The sequence below is a fragment of the Hyperolius riggenbachi genome, chromosome 1 (assembly GCF_040937935.1).
Source record: "Hyperolius riggenbachi isolate aHypRig1 chromosome 1, aHypRig1.pri, whole genome shotgun sequence".
Taxonomy (NCBI): domain Eukaryota; kingdom Metazoa; phylum Chordata; class Amphibia; order Anura; family Hyperoliidae; genus Hyperolius; species Hyperolius riggenbachi.
This window is the reverse complement of record NC_090646.1, coordinates 120361044-120382896: the sequence shown is the minus strand read 5'-3', so window position 1 is coordinate 120382896 and position 21853 is coordinate 120361044. Positions and strand designations below refer to the sequence as shown.

Below are 21853 nucleotides of genomic sequence, written 5' to 3'. Positions count from 1 at the left end.
TTAAAAAGCTCTCCAAAAGTGGTCGAGACTTTTTGTAGAGCTGTGAAGTGTGGAGGTTAGCCATAGACCGGCAGATGGCCGCCAGACATGCCCAAAAGAGATCCCTTTATGATCAAAACCTGATCAGAAAGGTATCTATATCTACCACACACAGCAAATAGATTTTTAATAGAATACAGCATGAAATCTAATAAAAATCTATGGAATCATCACAGAGCGAATGACCGCCCCTTCCCTGATCCCTCCCAATACTGCTACACCGGGGGCCCCTGCAGAGGCTTGCAGTGGAGAGCACTCACCTGTCCGTTGCGGCCTCCCTTCAGTGTTCTGTCTCCTCTCTTACCGGTGCACCTGTTTTCTGTGACCCCACGGCACCTGGAGGAGGACAGAGATCAGCGGGGATAGAGGCAGAAGGGCACACAGGAGGGAGTGCACCAGCTGGACAGGTGAGTGCGCTTCGCTGCAAGTACTCTGCACCAAAACAGAGCTCCGGGGGAGCACTATTAAATCTTGGGGGAAATTACAGTCAGACAGCCCTGTTGGGGCCCTGAGCTCCAGCAGATTCTGTCACAGTGACAACTGTGCTGGGGAAAATCAATTATAGGCACCTTTAGATTTGTTTTCTCTTGAAGCAGCAGCTTTAATATTAACGCCACAAAGTTCCATAGTGTCCCAGGGACAGGAAATGAAAGAAAATCTCCACAATGGGGACACTAGCAGTACTAAGAATCCCACATGTTTCTAGCCTTCTCTCTACAAAATACCTGAAACTAAAAGAGAATTTCTGAAATTGGCCTAAGGGAGCCCAGCACACAGAGTTTCTGTAGCAACAATTTTAAAAGGTATATCTTTTTAAAAAAAAGGGTTTAATAGAGGTGTCTCTAATAATAATGAGCATTCTCAGTTCAGCCATTCTCCTCTAAGCAGAGGGACCCTTTGAAATCACAGCTATTGTGCTCATACACGGTACAATAAAAACATTTGATTTTCCCATTTATTCGACCAAAACTATTGAATCGAAAAGATTATTTTATTTTCCATCAAGAAAAACGAAGGATTATCCCGTTTTTTTCAATAAAGATCCGACTAGTTGGAAAAATCTTTATATTTGAACACACACAATAATCAAACTAAATTATCTAATGGAAAAAAAATGTACCATGTATGGGCAGAGGAGAAAAATACTGGGCTGCAGGAAGGGGGGATAACTGCTGCACTTGGGGGCCTGGAGATGTTAATGGCTGCAATACTTTACTGAAGTGCAGCTACTTAATTCTTCCTGCTCCATAATTGCAGCCATTAACTTTGTTGGGTAGACTTATACTTGAATCAATAAAAAATTCCAGCTAAAGAGGGTCAAATATTGCAGTCGACTTATACACAAGGTCAACTTGTATTCAAGTATATAAGGAAGTTTCAATGAAAAAAAAAGGATATGACTTTAAACATTGTTACTGTGAATACTCTGTATGCTGGGCTGCCAATTTTATCTCTCTTAGTTCTACGTTAAGAATACATCTTTGTTTGTTTTTTCTTTTACAAATCTATAGGCAAATTAAAAATAAAATACATTTAAAACTGCATCCATTGGTTACAAGCAAGAAAAGCAGACATTTTTATCAAGTTTTGTGTCTCACTGCCAGCTGCCCACCAGGGCAGCTAGATTATAGCCTTCATCCTCCGATAGAGCAGTGGAGGAATGAAAGGCAGACTGGAGATGGACAACACAGACAGTTGCTGTTTCAGACACCTTGAAAAATGAGGCCCATAATGGGAGGAGCACTTACTCATAAAATGGTGAACCATCGTGTCACAGTTACCTATTTATAACACAAAGGTCTAACATACCATTGGGGTTATTTAATAGTGTAAAGAGCAATGTCATCCAGTAACTCACAGCAACCAGTCAGAAGTCCCCCTCTTAGCACTTTATGGACTGAGCTGCTCAGAGCTGAAGGCTGGTTACTGCAGGACAGCTCTCTGCATTATGTTACTCAATCACAGAATGTGTGTTTCAGTCCACAACATCGGACTTGCACTGCTGAAGTGGAGCAGTCACTATACTTTGCTGCTGCAGATTTCTTTTCGGTAAACTCCTTTGAAAAAGTATTCCTCTTTGATCCGCAGTCTCTCTTTAGAACTCAAATCTTTTCCTCGACAGATGACTATAATGGCATAGGTCACCAAATGCCAATCTAGAAATAAGGAGGCGACCCCTAAAAAAGTGACATGTGACAACGGTTTCCACGTTAGGAGAAAGGTCTTTCCTGAGAATGGAGATCCCCCGCTCATGCAGCTTACAGGAAGTGAACAGATTGGCCCAACATGGCTGGTAACACTCAAGAGTACTATGCAGCATCAGCAGCAGTCTCAGGGGTTCTTGCTGCCACTTTGTACAGAGTTTTCTTGGTATGACCTGATTTCTTTTTTCAGTTCTTCAATGGTTGTCAACAAGGCTGATCGCTCCAGTTCCAAAGTGCGAATGGATTGCTTTAGTTTTGACTCATTGATTTGCAGATTATCTACCGTTGACTCGAGAGATTGGATTCTTCCTTTGGAAACCTGCAGAATATAGGGGAAATAAAAAAAGAAGATTTAGGCCATCTCTACTCTACTGTGCTGAAGGCAACAGCGCTTGCAGTTCCAGCTGGTTGGTGACCTCTTTCTCTTAGAAGCAGGAAGGAAGATTCCAGTCTGCTGGTCACTGTCCACCACTGCCTCAATAAGTTGTGGTCATGCAAATGCAGTCACACTGGACAGCCAATAAAAAAGCAGAAGTGTGGTTTGAGCCAATCAGTATGGAATTGGGAAGGGGGCTTGGCGAGTATCAGGATCAGGTACTGAAGGCAAGTTTCTTAAACTTCTGCCAGAATGTCTTATTATAGGGATGGTCAATGGTGTGCTAATAATTCCGAGCTGATGCAATTTCATGTAACTTGGAACTTGACCAAAGGAGTTGCTACGAAGGACCTGCTCCATTTGATTGGTTCATATCCAAGCCACATGAGTTTGCATATAATTTGCATCAGGTCAGATATATTTTACTGACCATTCTAAGATCTTATTTGGTTTGCAGGCTTCATGATGCACAGTAAATTGTTTGTGTGGCGATACATGAAGCCTCACCCTAGCACTAGCGTTGGTGTTCGAATCCGGGTTTCCCAATTTGGAATCCCAGATTATGCCGCACACCACATTTCAGCTAATGAAGAGGGTCATGGGGAGGTCACTCATGTGAGGTTCACACCACACTTCATGAGACTTCTGAAGCTTCCTTCTTTGGATTGGAAGGAGGAAGCATTAGAGTCCCGCAGTGTGGGCTGCGACCCCGTGACTCTGTCCACTAGCTGAGGTACTGAAATCTGATGTGCGGAGTAATCCGGGTTTCCGAATTAGGAAACCAGATTCAAATACCAGCACTACTCTGCACTAGGTTCATTTTCTTGCCACAAGAAAAAAACTGTGCATACAGTATTTGCATAAACAGTCATTAACTTGGAATTATTTTGATCTCATTGACCATCCCTAGTCAGGAGTGACTGTGGGCATTTGTGAAGTGTAGCAACACCCCATTCTATCCACATAATTACAAGTCATCCTGTTTCAAAGCAGAGCTATGGTCATATGGGCAAGTGGTGGTGTGGCTATACTTATGTAAGGTGAGAAACAGGTGAGGAAGTGGGTGTACCATTGCAGCCTTGGCAGACCCAATTAGACAGGCGGTGAGGACCATCATCGACAAGGACACCAACAGTAATAAAAAAAAAAAAAATCTAGCTCAGTTTCTAACCCCGTTTCACTCTACTTCATGTAATTTTATTGCTATCCGTTCCTATTTTAGGAAGTATTCTGTTTGACTTCTTGTCTCAGAAATAATAAAGTAAAAAAAAAATGACAAGAGCTTTCATTTTTAGTCACTATGCATAAAATAAATAGTGATTTGGCAGGAGCTCTACTTTTAACGATAAACAGGTATTCCGAAGAAAAAAAATGCATGCTGTATTTTTTATTTCAGTACAAAAAAAAAAAAAAAAAAAGTGCAAGGCAATTCTGCAATAACTGGCACCCTCATGTGAACAGACTAAAAAAAGCAAAATACATACACTGAGTCAGCAGATAACGACAGTTGTTCTGAGGCAACTGTTACATGTGTAACCTTCACTGTGTACATACCTGCAACTCCTCCTGCAGGTCAAAGTTCTGTTTGCGTAAGGTATTGTTTGCCTTTTCCAACTTATTTATTCTCTGATTGTCACTGAGAGGAGAGGAATCGATCAGTTCATCTTGCAGCACATGATACTCCACCTCATAATCCTGCAGCTGCTTGGAAATGTCCATTTCAAAAACCTAGAGATAAAATGTGACCTGTTAAGAATTGCATGAAATGGAAATCTGTGATAACTTCCCCCATGAAAAAAGGTCCAATCTCACCCCTGATAATGTTAATTTATAGACTTATGCCTCAAGTAAAATACCACAAGGGCTGGAGTATTTTTATAGTACAAAAATTGTAGGAAGACCTGATAACTTTTAAAAAGATGCACCAGTGTAAACAATGAAATGGATTTGTGGCACACAGGGATTTTGTGCCACAAATCCAGTGACCAGGTTATTGGCAGGAGTTGCTTACACCATTGATAGCTTTAATAGAGTTATCTCATTTGAGATAAGTGCACTAAGTCAGCAGAACTCGTCGTGCTGTAATTCTTGGAATGCTTTGATGTCTCTCTGGTAGCAGAATATATATATATATATATATATATATATATATATATATATATATATATATATATATATATATATATATATATATATATACTGAAAGCAGAAGTCCTCTAATATTGTCTCATGCTGCCCCCTAGTGACAAGTGGCCATAAATATACATTACGGCAGCACTAGTTAGAAGCAAGGAAATTTAACAAATAAGAAATAAAAAAATGTGCTAAAATACATTGGCCTGGAGCACATGCAAGCCTCTAAATAAATTGGCTGCTAAAGTGTTAATATTAGAATCAGAAATGACAACACTTCACACCAGGGGTTTCCTGTGTAAGTGGGCTTCATTTGCAGAGGCTGAATCCCCCAGTCAATGTGAAGAGGTAGAATAGCCGTTCAGAACTCCTTGGGCAATCCTGAGAACTATTCAGGTCACCAACATGCGCAAGTCCGAGCCAGCACACCCACAATACAGATGTGCTCGTCTTCTGACAAATCTTAGATCCCTGCCGACCCCCCAAACTGTTTTCAACGTTTTATATTTGCCATGATATTCTCAGTGTCTACAAGACAGAAAAGAAGCTAAGACAGTCCTGCAATCATCCACTCCCTGGCCAATGAGAACACATTTGCTACATCACCTGGTTTATAGTCTTCTCCATCTGTACCAGCCCCAGGTTTGGAAGAGTGTTCTTTATGAATTCCACAATGGATTCAAGGGTTTCTTGTTGTAATATTAAAGGCTTGTGGCTGCCCAGTAAACTAAGAGCTACTTTAAATATAACCTCTGATCCCTGAAGGAAAAGCAGATCTGCAAGAAGAAAAGAATGCACACAAATACAAGGATTAGAAGATCGAGCCATAGCCAACATTTAAAAATAAAACTAATACAAAAAACAAAATCAATAAAAACATCTTATCCAGGGACTACAACAAAGCGCTGAACAGCATAAGCTCTTCTGTGAGTTGTAAGCACCAGAATGTGACAACTAGCAACAGACCAAGTATAAGAACTTTTGCCAACAGGCAGTCCGAGTGGCTCATTATTTAGCTTGTTCTGACTAGCTACACAGGCTTGAGTCTGATGAAGGCTGCACAGCCGAAAGCTTGCTTGTTTACGTTTATTCTTCTAAGTTAGCCAATAAACGGTATAATCTGGATTCAAAACTTCTTGCTCTGACTAGCTGGTGATACTTTCACTTTGTTAAATGTGTCACTTTAACATGTACTCCAGCCCCTTTATTTCATGAACAGCTCCCTTGAGCAGTAGTTTCCCTTTCTCATGTATTACTCCCCATTTTCAGCCTCTTCTTTCATATGTAGCAACCCCTCTTTTATGTCCAGGTGGCCGATTGGGCAGTCCCACAAGATCTAGGCCTTTATGGCCTTCCCAGAATTCCAGTCCTGTGGGGTATAGTACTGTATTAGTTAGGCCCATTTTTTAACATGGAGTCTCACGCAACCAGAAAGCACACTTATCCGGCATCAGCTGATCCCCATCAGTGCCGGGTAACAGACTCTGCTGTACTCTTTTCTGATTAATTTACCGTACACGCAAAAAGACCATGCTCAATGAGAAAGTGAAAACAAATGCTACAAGAAAAATGGCTGTAGGGTATAGAGATGCATTTAATACATTACTGACATTTTAAAGGAAGTCAATGACCTGAGAAGGTGGGATAAAGCCCACTAAAAAAGGTGCTGCCAAGGTACTCTAAAAAACTATTTGGTTGTACCTCTGTCTTATTTAGGCGTTAGGAAAACTCACCAGTCTCTTTCACCCAGGATTTATGTATAGGCACCTCCATCCTGTATTAGTTAAGCAACTTAAATGGAGACAGGATTGCTTGCCCAGCCCTTGGGTGCCCCCACCTTCCCCAATCAATCATGTGCTTTGGCCATAGAGCTCCTTAGCACCGCCTATACCCTTCCTTTCCAACTAAGACTGTGGATGCAAGTTGCTCACTTAAGAATGACTTGAGAGAGGTGCTCCACATTCAGCCCCACTCATACTGTGACCCCAATCACCCCATGTATGTCCACACCCCACCCTTCAGACAGTGGCAATTGCATCACAGACTGGAGAGCAACATCCAGGTTCTGATAGTCAGCCCCAGCTGCTTATGGTTTTCATTATACTGACAGCAGCAGATGAGGGAGTGGTCTGTCTGTACAACTATTCCCCGCCGCAGCTGCAATGATTAAAATGCCCCCCCCCCCATTTCATCGATCACTGCCCCCAAGGCTGGCACCTCTGCTTCAGACTGGTCCTGCTTATGCAGACTCTCCTCTGTTACTTGTCTAATTCTTTTCAAGCTCTTTGATCTAATTGATCAAATCCATCCACACACTGTACACAGATCTTTAATAGATTTCAGCACAAAATCTATTTAAAATCTGTGAAGCTGTGCGCTGCTTTACCGGCCCCCCAGGTCTACAACATCTATATCCTTCCCTTACCCCCCAAGGCTGTAAAGAGTGTAGGCAGCAGAGCTTACACTCACCTGTCTGCTGGCACATTTTCTCTCCATAGCCGTCAGTGCTCCTGTCTTGCACAGCAAACGCTAGAGGCTGAACACCAGAGTCATTGTGGCACATACCTTATGTGACCACTTGAGACCTCTAGTCAGGGCCGGCCTTAGGTTTCACAGCGCCCTGAGCGAAACCTGATTTTTGTGCCCCCCTTCATCCTCTTCACGCATGCGCACACACACACGCAATTCCTTTTCTCCTGAGATATCTCCTAGGACAGTGGCTCCCAACCTTTTTTGACGTTGTTACACATCACGCCAAATGCTCAGATCTCTGTGACATGTCTCATATGTATAATAGAAAAAATACTATTAATAACCACAAATGGATGGAAAGAGTGCATTATCTTAAATATACTTAAAAATGAAGGCTAGAACCTTTCAGGAATATTAATAAAATCAATCAGTGGGACAGTTAGCCGCTCCCCCCCCCCCCCCCCCTACCATTTAGAATGACAAAGAAAGACAATTTGCACCACACGTTATAGCCGCAGTGTCGTCCCCCAAAAAAATAAACGCCCTTAAACTCAGTATAGGTAGGTAGCCAGGTATAGGTGCCATAGTATAGGATCTCATGTGTAGGTGCCCTCAATATAGGTTGCCAAGCATAGGTGCCCCCAGTACAGGAAGTCAGTTGAAGGTTTCATCCCCCCCCCCCATAGGTAGCCAGGCGTAGGTGCCTCCAGTATAGGTAGCCAGGTGTTGGTACTCTCAGTAAAGGTAACCAGCTATAGGCGCCCCCTTGGAAGCCGGCACCCTGAGCGACCGCTCTGGTCGCTCATATCAAAGGCCGGCTATGCCTCTAGTGTTTTGTCACATGACACAGGCATCCTGGAGGAGAAGAGACAGCGGGGAGTACCAGCCAGTGGAGAGAACGCATGGGAAGTGTGTTGGTGGACAGGTGAGTGTAAGCTCCGGTGCCTACAATGAGCATTGCTTGAAATCAAACATCGCTTTCGCCACACTACTGGCCCACCACTGATCAAGGGACCTTTTCACTCCCACACAATATACAGATTTCATCCAAAAATCGATCAGGCTTCGTTTGCAGCATCGATTTCTAGAAGGTCTGAATACATGATGAAATTGAATGTATATTGACAAAAAGAAAAAAAATTGACCAGTGTATGGCCACTGTCCACCTGTACTCCTCATCACTTCAATGATAAATCCGGCAGGATCTGTGGGTGTGCTGTATAATTAGGTCAGTGAATGGAGCTGTGATAAACCGCACACCATCAGGAAGAGAACTGGGAACAGATGAGGTGACAGAAAATGAATTACATTTTTTTTCAATTTACCTTATGTAGGTGAGGGGAATAACGCGATAGTAGGAAATCTTTGCTTACACTTTCTATTTACATTTATTTGTCAAGTTTCTCTCCCCTTTTGTGTCTTGGAATTTGTTACACATGTATTTATATTAATTTTGTCACTGCAATCATTCTGTTTTTTGTACCAATTCTGTATTTTGTATATTGTTGTTCACCATTGTCTGTATTATTTTGTACCCCATGTTTGTTTCTTACTTTGTACCACACCACGGCATATGTTGGCACTTTACATTTAATTTATTGTATTTATAAAGCGCCAACATAGAACGCAGCGCTGAGTCAATAATATAATATAAATCAATAATAATAACACTATTGCAATCTGAACACGATCAAGTAAGCATTTAGAACAATTAAAAATTAGATTTCTCATTATGTCACCACAATGAAGTTATTCCAGCCAGAAGATGCAGCCAGTATCACTTGTCCTTATCCTGATGCTGAACTCTGCTTGACCTCTGTAAACTGTTAGGGCTAGCCAGCATCATGGCTGTTCCTACTTTGTGACTTCATACGGATTTCACAATCAAAACTTTATTCTCAGCTGAGACGTCTCTTCTCACACCTCACAATACAGCTCTATTTATACAGAGAAAACACAAGTGGTTTCAGACTTCCGTCACAGCGGGATAAGTGCAATAATAGGAGCTACACCTCATTTTTCTGTAACGTAACCCTCAGCCAGGGAGTGGCTCAGCCTCTGTCACTCACTCAGGTCTGACATACCTATAAGGTTATCCGACAGCAAAAGTGCAAAAAGTGACGTATTGATACCCTTTAAGTGAAAACTGCAATGCGGAATGCATCAGAACAACACATATAATTATACATATTTATCAAACAGCTGTCTACCTTGTCCTTCAGATACTGACAACACATATGTGCTGACAGAGTGAAAACTGGCCCACAGAAAACTCCAGATCACAAGGGGAAAAAAAAAGTGTTCATTCAAAACAAACGACAACCCAAAATTATACGACGCCAATTCTGAAAGCATTTTGTCTACATTTTATATAAGTTTTATTTGGTACTGAACTCTTCAAAACTGAAAAATACTTTGTGCATATGTGCTTTGCTGCATCTAATCCATACAGACCTAAGGCCTGGGGGACCCGCTTGTGATTCCAAACCGCTCCCAAAAACACCAGCGTTTTATAGATCATTTTTTTTTTCTTTTAAAAGCCGATTCATTTACAAGCGATTTCGGGCAAAGCAATTTTGGACCCAGCTTTCCCTTATGAAGTCGCTCCTTCCGAAAATGCTGCATGCAGAGCGATTGAGATTTTGTCAAATCACAATTGCTCCAGAGTCATTACAGAGCCAATCAGGCTGCATTAGTTAAGTCTGAGGGGAAGTAAAGAAGCAAAAAAAGGACAACCCAGCATGCCCTGCAACTTACTTTGTGTACCAAATAAAAGTCAGGGAAACTGGGGAATGATCATTTATCAACAAGAAAAGTAATATGGATTTTAGCTTGTGGATTGCCTGGTTAGCATCCTTATTACTTGTTTACCAGATAAAAATAAAGAATTGATTTTTGATTTTATGCCCAACAGTTACACTTTAAATTGATTTTTTTCATTTAGTTTAGGTTCACTTAAACTAAAATGCAAGTGAAGTAATAATGACATATGTAAGGTCAGCTTGTAGCAGTTTTGAAAAAAAAAAAAGGTTTAAATACAGTAACACTGAATGAAGACCAGTATATTTTAAGCTCTGTAGTATGTTTGCATGTATGTTTAATGAGTTTCCTTCTCAGGAGAAGGTACACAGGCAGCCTCTTGCTACAGTTGCAGTGCAGGTGTCCGCTTACATGTAGAGCAGGGGAAAAAGTAACAGAGAGGATGAAAGCTCCCTTTCCCTGGGTCTCTCTTCCTGTCCCGCATGCAGAATTCATCAGAGAGGAAACACAAGGGGCAGTTGTTGCAGCAGCCAACAAAATCAGCATCTTGTGTGAACATAGGATATAAGAAACTCTCCCAGAGGCCAGACTTTTCCACTCACTCCAGCTCTGCACAAGCTTAATCTCTTCACCAGCCACTAAATGCTGCTAAACACGGCTTGCTGCTGGAAAAGAAAAGAGGCCAGACACGGCTCACGGCCGTTCATTATTAGTAGTGGCCAAAGGTAATCACAAGTTTTGGATGGAGAAAGTGTAAGCTGATGTAATAGGTCAAACAATTTCCCCTTATGCAGAAATCTAACATTTAAAAAGGATAAAGCAATCCTGGACCACCTGATCAATACTCTGTCACGCTGGTTTCACTGTGTGACATTGCTGTGTATGTGACGCAACTCCTACATCTGTTCTCTTCCCATCTTGTCTGCACTGGACATTCCTCTCTGCAATCCACTCTGTTTCGGAAACTGCAGTGAGAGAGATATGGAGGCTGCCTGGCTAGCCTGCTGATCCTCCGCCGCTAATGATTTTAGCCATAGACCCTGAACAAGCGTACAGCAGATCAGGTGTTTCTGACATTGTTAGATCTGTCAAAATTAGCTGCATGCTTGTTTCTGGTGTTATTCAGACACTACTACAGACAGAGAGATCAGCAGGGCTGCCAGGCAACTGGTAGTGTTTAAGAGGAAATAAATATGGAAGCCTCTATAAACTTCTCCATGTTGTTGTCCTTTTAGAGATCACAGAGATCTGCTATCTGCGCTTTGCACTCTACAAGGAGGATTGCACAGACTGAATATCTCAGTGAAGATTGCAGTCTATAGCAATGACAGTCTGTGATACAGGAATTGGCCAGTGTCTGACTCCTGAGCAATAACAAGTGTTTAATTGAATACCTTGCACACAGACAGAAACAAGCCAGCAGTTAATGCACAGTACAATGAAATTTTACGATTTTACGTCACATTGTTGGTTGAATCGATATTACAAACAGGTCCGATCTGATTTTAGTTTGGTTTCCGATTGATCTTGTATAAGTAATTGGAAAATCAAATCACACTTGTCGGAATTAAACGATTCCGCTGACAATCTGATGGAAACTTACATTGTGTGCACTAGGCATTAGTACTTGCACTGATCTTGGAAAACATTTATAAATAAACTGGGGCTTCAAAGTGGATGTTACATCAGAGCATACAATTGAAAGCAAGCACAGGTTTATCTTCCAGTGATAGCATAAAACCCCTAATCTGCTAATTTGTCTCACCTAGGAAGTAGAGCCTGGGATTGCTAAAAGACAGCTTCTTGTAGGGCGATATGCTAAACTAGCAGCTGTGTTGATGGTTCAGGGATTTGCTAGTTCTTACTTTCCCCTCCATGCTAGGAGAACCCCCACCCTCCCGAATATCTCTCTACCAATACTAATTATTTTATCATATCGGTGCCTCCTCTACTTACTTAGCATTGCTCATCAGCATCCTTGTTGGGAGAGGTTGGTGGAGTTTTTAATCTTTTTGACCTCTCCTTTTTTCGGATTGCAGCTCTTATTATTTTGTATTTATATAGAGTTGACATCTTCTGCAGCATCTTACAGAGTATATAGTCATATCATGTCCCTCTGAGGAGCTCATAATCGTAATACCCACCATAGCCAAAGTATAATGTCTGCACCATTGCAACAAAGGATAAATGTGTTTGGGAAAAACCGATCATCTTTTAGGAGGTTTTCAAGATGTGGGAGGAAACCATAGTGCTTGGATGAAATCCATGCAAACACAGGGAGAACATACAAACGGCATGCAGATTGTGTCCTGTACCAGAATTGGACCAGGCACACCAGCATTACTAAGCGACTAACCTTTTGTCATGTGGGTGGTTGATTCTCAAGTGACTTGAGCGTACCACTCTTTGTAAGTTAATTCAAGATAAATGGTGTGTGTAGTACAAAGTTAAATTACTACCCCGCCTCTTGTTCCCCCTATTCCTTTAGCTTGCAAAGGGGGGGATCTCTCACTCTTGTGTCTTGGTATTTGCTATACATATTAATCATGTTATTTTTGTCTGTCCAATTCTATATTCTGTACCGACCCTGTATTTTGTGTATCGGTGTACAACGTTGTCTGTATTCTTTTGTACTCCATGTTTCTTTCTTACTTTGTACAGCACCACTGAATTTGTTGGCACTTTATAAATCAATAATACCGTCTTTCCCCGAAAATAAGACAGTGTCTTATATTAATTTTTGCTCTAAAAGATGTGCTAGGGCTCATTTTCAGGGGAGGGTATATATTTCTATCAGGAAGTGTCTCCCAGCAGAACATTTCCTGTTCCTTTGTACTGTGATGTTCATGGGTTTAAAGGTATGCTACTGTACTGATCAGGCACCTGCCCTGTCTTCCCTGCACACAGTTGATAACCTTGCTGTGAGCTGGGATGACAGGATCAGTGCCCAATCGGCACTGCACTGCTGTGTCCCCGCTTGCTGGCTGCCTCTTCCTCCTCTTTAACTTCTGCTAGGGCTTATTTTCAGGGTAGGTCTTATATTTCAAGCATGCTGAAAATTCCAGCTAGGGCTTATTTTCAGGGTAGGTCTTATTTTGCATGTTTTACAAATCTGAGTGCTGCTGGGGGGGGGGGGGGGGGGGGGGGGATTTTATAAAGTTCTACTTTTCAGAATTAGTTTCAGATCCACTAGTAAAAAAATGGTGCCTTCAATGGTTGTATCCCGGCAAGTTTCTTTAAAAGCACTGCTATATTCATATTACTGGGACTAATACAAATGTATTACTGAGAAGTCACATATAAAACAAGAGTCTATACCCTTCCATGTCTAAACCGGGAACACAGACCTCCACACTGGGGACATGAAAAGGGTTTTCTTCCAGCTTTCCCTTGAGTTTATATTAGCATCTCATATTCGGCCATTCTCTCATCGCCAGGCCTGGCATGCACAGCAAGAATAACAAAACATACATGTTTGCTTTCACAACTTACCAAACACTCTGGCCACAAAGCCCAGGGGGAACTGGGAAGCAAACATGGTGAGGAACCACGGGGCAGCATAGAGGCTGGGGCCGATCTCATACTCCTCCAGATGGTTGTAGAGGTCCCTGTGATAGTCATGGAGGAGACGAGACAGCTGGTACATCTGGATCTGAGGAAAAAAGAGGAAAAATACTGTAAAAATCCTTGTATACACGGAACTCTTTACAGGACCTTGCTAGGCCAGATAAAAGGCTTACTTCAGAATAAGGGGTAGCCTGGGTGAAGTTTGTTCACACATGGGACTGGAAGGGAAGTGAGACCATAAAAAGATCTGTTGTAGAACCTTTGCTAGTCATTTATCAGTCGTCACTAGTGGACAGCTTACTATAAGCACAGATGTAAAATAAATATAAACAGACAAATCTAACACAAACCATCAAAACATATTTGACAGATTGCAGACTAGTGAAGGATTAATTCCACTTAGTAGCTGCTAAGTTGATAAGTCAATTACATTCATAAATTGTCATGTGGTTTTGAAGTAGTGGGTCTTTGATGTCAAATACAATGGTTTACTTTCATATTACATTATTACACTGCTTTCATTTCTCATTATACCATCTTATATACAGTACGTAATGGTAGCCACTATGGAACATATCTATAGGTATAAACTGGACATTACACTGGGTAGTATGGAACACACCAGCCTAACCTGCCTGTAACACTGCGATTGGGCCACAGTCATGAATAGAAACTACTGCTTAGGCTTTGCACTGGAAGAGCAGAATTAGTGGACCCAAATTCCAATATGTAAGTAGGTATTAAAGGAGATGTGCATTATTGCACAGTGCTGGGTACTGTGGGACAGTGACATTTTTTGCCTTCTAAGAACAAGAGCTAAAACTGGCCAAATTTTCAATCTGTACAATAGTCCAATGGGCATTAGCTACTTGGTTGGAACCAAGCTACAATGTGACACTGCCCACTCCATCTGGTGGTTGATACATTGCTTAATAGCATAAGAGCCATTTTACTTGAGCTATAATTACATCTGATGCTTTTAATGGATATTGGCTACATTTTGTTCACTAGTGGAGGTGAATAAAATAACTGTCTTCAAAGCCTTCCAGTGCTGGTCATTTTCTGCAATATACCCTAAAACTGTCCAAAGACATGAAAAGGGGTGGGCGGAGTGCAGGGGCGCAGCTAAGGTTTTGGTGGCCCCCAGTATAGGTTAGATAGGTATGTACCCCTCAATATAGGTTAGGTAGTCGCCCCCAGTATAGGTTAGATAGGTAGGTACCCCTCAGTATAGGTTAGATAGGTGCATGCCCCCTAGTATAGGTCAGATAGGTAAAGGTCTCCAGGCAGCGGCAGAGGCCGGGGGAGCGGGCAGAGAGAAGATTCAATTCACCTGGCTCCCTCCACACACAGCTTCTATCTTCTTCCTGTCCCGGCATCTGTCGCATCGGTAAGAGCTCCCACTGTGATGGCATGCGGTTACGTTATCACAGGGGGCACTGTTACCATAGCGACAGACGCCGCACGCTGGGACATGAAGAAGATAGAGGCTTTGTGCGGAGGAAGTCAGGTGAGTTGAAACTTTGCTCTGCCCGCTCCCCCAACCCCGGGACATGAAGAAGATAGAGGCTGTGTGCGGAGGAAGTCAGGCGAGTTGAAACTTTGCTCTGCCCGCTCCCCCCAGCCCCCGCCACTGCTCCCACCCTCCTGCCGCTTGGCTGCCTGCAGCAGAGCGAGGCTCCCCTTCTTGTGAGGCTCCAAGCGGGGGCATGGCTCGCCTGTATGCAGGCAGCACCCCTGGCGGACTGTACATTGCTATACATCTGTGTAACTGGCAATACTGGATATTGTTATGCTGTATATGTTACGGCCAAAGCCAGAAGTGGGGTCAGTTTCCAAATTGGCTGGACAATAGAAAAGGTTGCTAAGGGATGTGGCCAAGGTCAGATGTGAGTGTGTACATCATACCTTGCCAGTGCCAGTGAGATAACATGTCTTCATAATGTGTGAGCTTACAAGCCTATGTCCAAAGGTGGTCATATTTAGTTCAACTCTTTTTTCAATACGAGAAATCAGCTTGATTGAATGATTTGAATAATCCAACCAATATACCATACACTTGTGATTGATTGTACTGTAAGTTACTGTATATAACATTAGGAATATACGACTTTGAAAGCCTTTAAAGTAGGCCTGAACTCTTGAAAGAGCACACCTAGAAAAGTCTTTATTCCACATATAGTTGCTGAAGAATTAAATTCTCTGCATGCTGTATTTCAAAGATTAGATCAAAGTGTCTAATTAGGTTTTATCAGCAACTGCGAATAGACTGCAGGAGAGCTCTGCCAAGTAAACACTGTAAACACTGAAGCTTAACCCTTTCAGTGTTCCAAGCACCTTTATAGAATTTTGTTTTTATCCAGAAAGGTCATTATGCTGTGGCTAATATTTTAGAGCGGAGAGGAAGTTCTGAGTTCAGTTCCACTTTAAAGTGGAATTGGCAGCCACAAAATCAAATTCAATTTACCCAGTGCATTATGTTTAACTAGTCTACATCCTGACCCTGCATTGCAAGCATTCCAACGTAATCATAAATGTTTCTGCTGTAATGAATCTTATCCCAGTCAGCCTGGCCCTTTTCTGGTACATTGCCAGGGAGAAGGAAGCTTGTTACCTCCCCTCTCACATTTCTGCCCCTCACTGATTTGCTGAAGGCAGTTCAGTGAGATATAAGACTGAGAAGGAAAATACATCTCACTCTTCTGCAGAATCTGCTGAAATACAATATATGCTATGCTCACACATGCTTACAAAGCAAGCTAGATATGACAGTGCAGTTACTAGGAGAGGAAAAAAAGTAAGGGAGGAAATAACATCAGGATTGGCTTCAGTCAGAGGCAGTAAAGATGGAAAATGCCTGGAACAGTTTTCTCCTGACCTACTATATACATTTCACTGAAATAAAAACCTGGAATGTACAATACATATGTAAGTAGAATAAGTATTTATCTACTTATATATGTGTTTGTTTTTTCCTGGGATACTATGGCTGTCCCTGCTGCTTTAAAGGGGCACTATGGTGGAAAATTTTACATTTTTTTTCCAGAGTAAAATGATCCATAAATTACTCTTCTCCTATGTTGCTGTCACTTACAGTAGGTTGTAGAAGTCTGACAGAAGTGACAGGTTTTGGACTAGTTAATCTCTTCATAGGGGATTCTCAGGGATTTATTTATTTTCAAAAGCACTTAGTGAATGGCAGTTGCTCTGTCCAACTGCCAAAAAACTGTGTAGCGAGCAGGTAAGCTGGTCAGCATCGTTGTTTAAAACCTTTTTAGGGAATATCTTTATAAAGAATAAAAAGCCTTGCTGAGAATCCCCTATGAAGAGATGGACTGGTCCAAAACCTGTCACTTCTCTCAGATGTCTACTACTTACTGTAAGTGACAGCAACATAGGAGAAAAGTAATTTATGGCTCATTTTACTCTGGAAAAAACATACTTATTTGTCTGTGTTTGCACACATTTTAAATTTTACAATTTTTCGCCATAGTGCCCCTTTAAGGATTGAATCTGAATGGTCTAATGTCCTCTGAAAACACTGCAAGAGAAGCAAAAAACTTTAATACATAAATATAAATGGGTAAAATAAATAGATTAATAATTGAAGTAGTACCTGTAGCGTCACCATGTCGGGCCTGTACTGTTTCCTAAGGCCTGTGTCACACATGAGGAACTTTAACAGTTTAAAGGCATCCTCTTCGCTCATATGAAGCAGCAGCACCCCGGCGACAAAGCTGAGGCCCTGGCAGTAACCCACCTCTGGATCCAGCAAGGAATAGGCCTTTAGTATGTTGTACAGTGACAGCTGTCCTGCTCCCAGCTGGGCTGAGAAATATGGGTGTGTCGGGAAGGTGCGGCCTAAGAAAACAATTGAGGTTAGCAATTCAAATAGGTTTACTTGAACCTTGCTATCAGGGCAGGTCAAACAAAAGCAAGAATCTTTTGAAGCAGGTTTATCTCCTTAAGTAAACTTTCAACACCACTTGCTGGGTAAATAGTGTAAAATCAACTTGCCTTTGGCCTATCGGAGTTATGTACTCAGGTAATGAATATGAGCCATTTCTTAAGGTTTACTGCTGCACATCAGATAGAGAAATTATAAAAATTCTGTGCTATCTATACACCTGGCCAAATCAGCAGGATAAATGATGCGGATTATCTACTGCCCATACGGTGCTCAAGAAGGATTGGGGATGCGGCATCAATAACCACAGTGACACCTAAAGGCAAAAAGTGTCACAAGCATCTGAGATTAAACATCCAATGATGATTTTGTATACAGCAGGCTCAGAAGAGGTCTATGTAATGTATTTATACTATGCCTTGGCACAAATGAAAAGCAATCTGAGGGGGCGGGGAACTAGCTGCATAGTTAATATAATACTAATTAAAATAAACCTGAAACAAAAAAACAAAAACATGATATTAATTGTATGTGTAGTAATAAAACATTAGTAGCAAAGAAAAGTCATTTTTATTTTCAGTCATAGTTTTTTTTTGTTTTTACATTGCATCATACTGTACAGTTGCACACTGTCTGTGTAAAACAAAGCAGAAAGAATGACCCTTTGAACTTTCCTGCAGTATAACCTTATCTCACGCTGTCTCTCACTGCTTCTTGGCCATTTATGGGCTCCAAAAAACAGGGCTGTATTTGACCCAGTGGGTCGAACAGCTCAGAGAAGCTCTTTTACATACCGTAGATAACAACTGAAGTTTTTTTTAACTCTTCTTTTACTGGAAAACAAAATGAGACTTTTTTTCTGTGCGACTAATGTTCCAATAATTCCGGTTTCTGCTGTACTTTATCAAATGAACACTGACCAGTATTGGTAACGTTTCAAACCACACGTCAGCTATGTATGTTCTTTGTACTTGTGTTGCTGGATGTTCTGATTGTACTGCTTAGGGCTGTGGTCGTTTCTGATTTGTATGTATGCAGCTGCAGCACAAATCACTAGCCATGCCATGCACAGCTTTAGTGATTTGGCTGCGTGAAGCACAGTGGCGGACTAAAGGGGGGATGACGACAGGAGTGGGCCACTCCAGGTGTCACTATGGCAGAAGGTGACAAAAGGAGACCTCATGCAGCCGTCCCAATGCAGAGTCTGCATTGCTGATTGAGGTATCCCCAACTATGCCTTAGACTCAGCCTACCTTCACATAACACTAACTGGGGCTCACACATGCCCAACACTAACCTAACCCCATACTCACACCTAACACTAACCCCCACCACCTATGCCTAACACTAACCTCCCCTATACATATATCTAACGCCATCCTCCCCCTTACCCCACTAACGTCCCCCAAACCTATGCCTAACACTAACCTCCCTCACCTACGCCTAACAATAACACCCTCCTCCCCCAACCCTACGTCTAGCCAGAGCAGTTTCCAAGGTACACCCATTCCCTGGTACTTTTTAATTGTAAAAGTGCTACAAAAGTTAAAGTGAACGAGAGACGAAGCATCCTCATGTATTTTACCATATATATCAGTGGGAACATTAGAGAAAACACCTACCCTGCTCTCTGATTCATCCTTCACTGCTCAGCCTGCTTGTTAACAGCCCTGATAAAATCCCTGACTGAGCATTCAGTCTGGCTTTGCTCAGGAATCATTATAGCTGAGTCTGTCTTCTCATGTCTTTTCAAGTCCGCCCCCTCCTGGATCTGCTATAATGACTCAGCTGTTATAATTCCTGAGCAAAGCCAGACTGAATGCTCAGTCGGGGACTTTATCAGGGCTGATAACAAGCAGGCTAAGCAGTGAAGAATGAAACAGAGAGCAGGGTAGGGGTTTTCTCTAATGTTTCCACTGATGTATATGGTAAAATACACGAGGGTGCTTCGTATCTGGTTCACTTTAATTTAAAAAGATGAAAAATGATGCCTGTGGACCCAAGTGTGATTGCTTGCACAGGGTACAACTGCCGGCAATATCGCATTGAAAAATTATTTTACCAATAATAGGAGGCAAGAAAAAAACCAGTACGGTAAGCAAGCCATACGTTCAAGGACACATGAAGTGAAAGGGACATGGAGGCTGCCATATTTATTTCAGTCAGATAGATGGGTCAAACGGATAATTTCCGACAGGTCTGATCTATTTCCCAATTATTTTTCTGATAGATTTTTCTATCACTTCTATACAAAATCAATCAGAAAAAATGATCGGAAATCAGATTGATCATTTTTTCTGATTGATTTTGTATAGAAGTGATAGGAAAATCTATCAGAAAAATAATTGGGAATTAGATCAGACCTGTCAGAAATGATCTATTTGACCTATCTGATGGGAAATTGCATGGTGTGTACCAGGCATTATGCTGGATCCACACCATACAATATATTGGCAGATTTACTTGCCAGATCGATTATTTCCAGCATGTCTGATCTGAGGATCAATAGTTTTTTTGAGCGATTTTCTGATTGATTTCCGTTCGCTTCTATGGAAAATGATCAGAAAATAGCTAAAAAAACAAACAAACAATCGATCCTCAGATGGGACATGCTGGATATTAATCGATCTGGCAGGTAAATCTGCCAAAAAAATGGTATGGTGTGGATCCAGCATTAGAGACAAAGGAACAGCAGGACTGCCAGGCAATTTGCATTGTTTAAGGAAAGGATTATGGCAGCCTGTATATCCCTATCACTGCAGGTGTTCTTTAATCTTATATATACGATCTAAGCCACAGGTTACAATTATGTGTTTCCCATATAGGAGTATCAGTTTATACTTGCAGAACTGTTAAAGTTGGTGCTAAGTGACAAAATAAACTCTGGGCTGGGTCCCCTGATCAATGCGTGAATGATTAGCTGGAATTAAGCATGCTGGGACTTGCACCTGTGAGGGAAATAATTATTGCTTTGACACTTCTCAAGGGCAAGAGGATTCTGGGAACCCGGGGAGAGCAGGTAGCTCCATAACTGTATCTAAGAACATTTTTTTCGAGCATTAATATAATGAACAACAACACTTCTCATTCCTGGCGTGAAACATAAAACAGGGAAGGGTTCTTGTAAAGGTAAATGAAGCGTCCCACACAACAGCCCTCTTGTTAAACACTACCCCACCCTTGTGTTTCAGGAATGCTGCAGCAATAATGCCTTTACAATATGAGATTACAGCTCCTTTCAGTGAGACAAAGCTGTGTGATCGCTGTCAGACTGATAAATAAGCCACACACCAACCGCTGGCACACTAACGCATCTCAATATAAACACGACTGATTGGCTGCATTTTCCTGCTTATAGTAAACAACCATTTAAAGGAAACCCAAGGCAAACTGGGAATTAAAAATGGAGGCTATATGTGTGTGTGGGGAGGAGAGTAGATTGTAAGTGCACCTCCCATCTGCAATTGTCCCCCTCCGTTTAGCTGTAAAAGTCCCCGTTTGGGTCAGAGGGTCCCGACCTCACCGGACCAGACGTGATAGAATCCCAATCAAGCTTCACAAGATACATTAGGCCAGATCCAATTCACTTTTTCTCCTAGGTGATATTCTCATATTATAAATAAAATGCTTTTTAAAGGGTATCCAAGGTGAAGGATTCAGAATGTAGCTTTGCTTACTTGGGGCTTCTTTCAGTCTGTAGAAGTCATTTGTGAGCAGAAGACGCAGACCCACTGGGACTGGGAGTCTGCGACAAGGCAGAGCTGCGACAAGGGACACAAATTACTTCTAGGGGCTGGTAGAAGGGCCAGGTAAGTAAAGCTAGATTATATCCTTCACCTTGGATATCCATTAGGGCCTGAGCCCACTGCAGTTGTGCGCAGTTGTATCCGCTTCTGTCTGCTTTTCAGCATCTGTAATATTGATGTGTTGCTGAAAAGCGGACACAACTGAATTAGTGGGCTCAGGTAGGGATGGTCGGAAAATTCAGCGGAATTATTAATTCCGTGATTCCGGCCGGAATTAGCTAATTCCGATTCCGGTGGTCGTAACGGAATTCCTATACCTCTTAAACGGAATTCCGCGGAAATTTTATAATTCCGACGGAATTTTCCGAAATAACACCCAAAATCCCTCCTCCTCCTCCATCCATCCATCCATCCATCCCTCCCTCCATCCCTCCATCCATCCCTCCATCCATCCCTCCATCCATCCCTCCATCCATCCTCCATCCATCCTCCATCCATCCTCCATCCATCCTCCATCCATCCTCCATCCATCCTCCATCCATCCTCCATCCATCCTCCATCCATCCTCCATCCATCCTCCATCCATCCTCCATCCATCCTCCATCCATCCTCTTATATAATCAAGTAGGGAATTGCAGATTTTCAAAAC

The 21853-nt window shown here is 42.0% G+C and overlaps 1 protein-coding gene across 11 annotated transcripts in view; it reads right to left on the bottom strand.

The window, feature by feature from the left end:
- Positions 1-1845: 1845 nt before the first annotated feature.
- Positions 1846-21853, bottom strand: part of TBC1D1 (TBC1 domain family member 1) — a 222096-nt gene continuing 202088 nt past the window's right edge. For 10 of the 11 annotated variants that reach the window (XM_068278440.1, XM_068278441.1, XM_068278442.1 and 7 more), the window contains 5 exons: positions 17168-17412; positions 13477-13636; positions 5359-5528; positions 4174-4347; positions 1846-2562 (listed from right to left, as the gene is read on the bottom strand). In XM_068278440.1, coding sequence (XP_068134541.1) covers positions 2371-2562; positions 4174-4347; positions 5359-5528; positions 13477-13636; positions 17168-17412 — 941 coding nt within the window. In that variant the 3' untranslated portion in view covers positions 1846-2370. Of the gene's footprint in view, positions 2563-4173; positions 4348-5358; positions 5529-10499; positions 10647-13476; positions 13637-17167; positions 17413-21853 lie in introns of those variants that run through there. The other variant, XM_068278446.1, reaches the window with a different exon arrangement.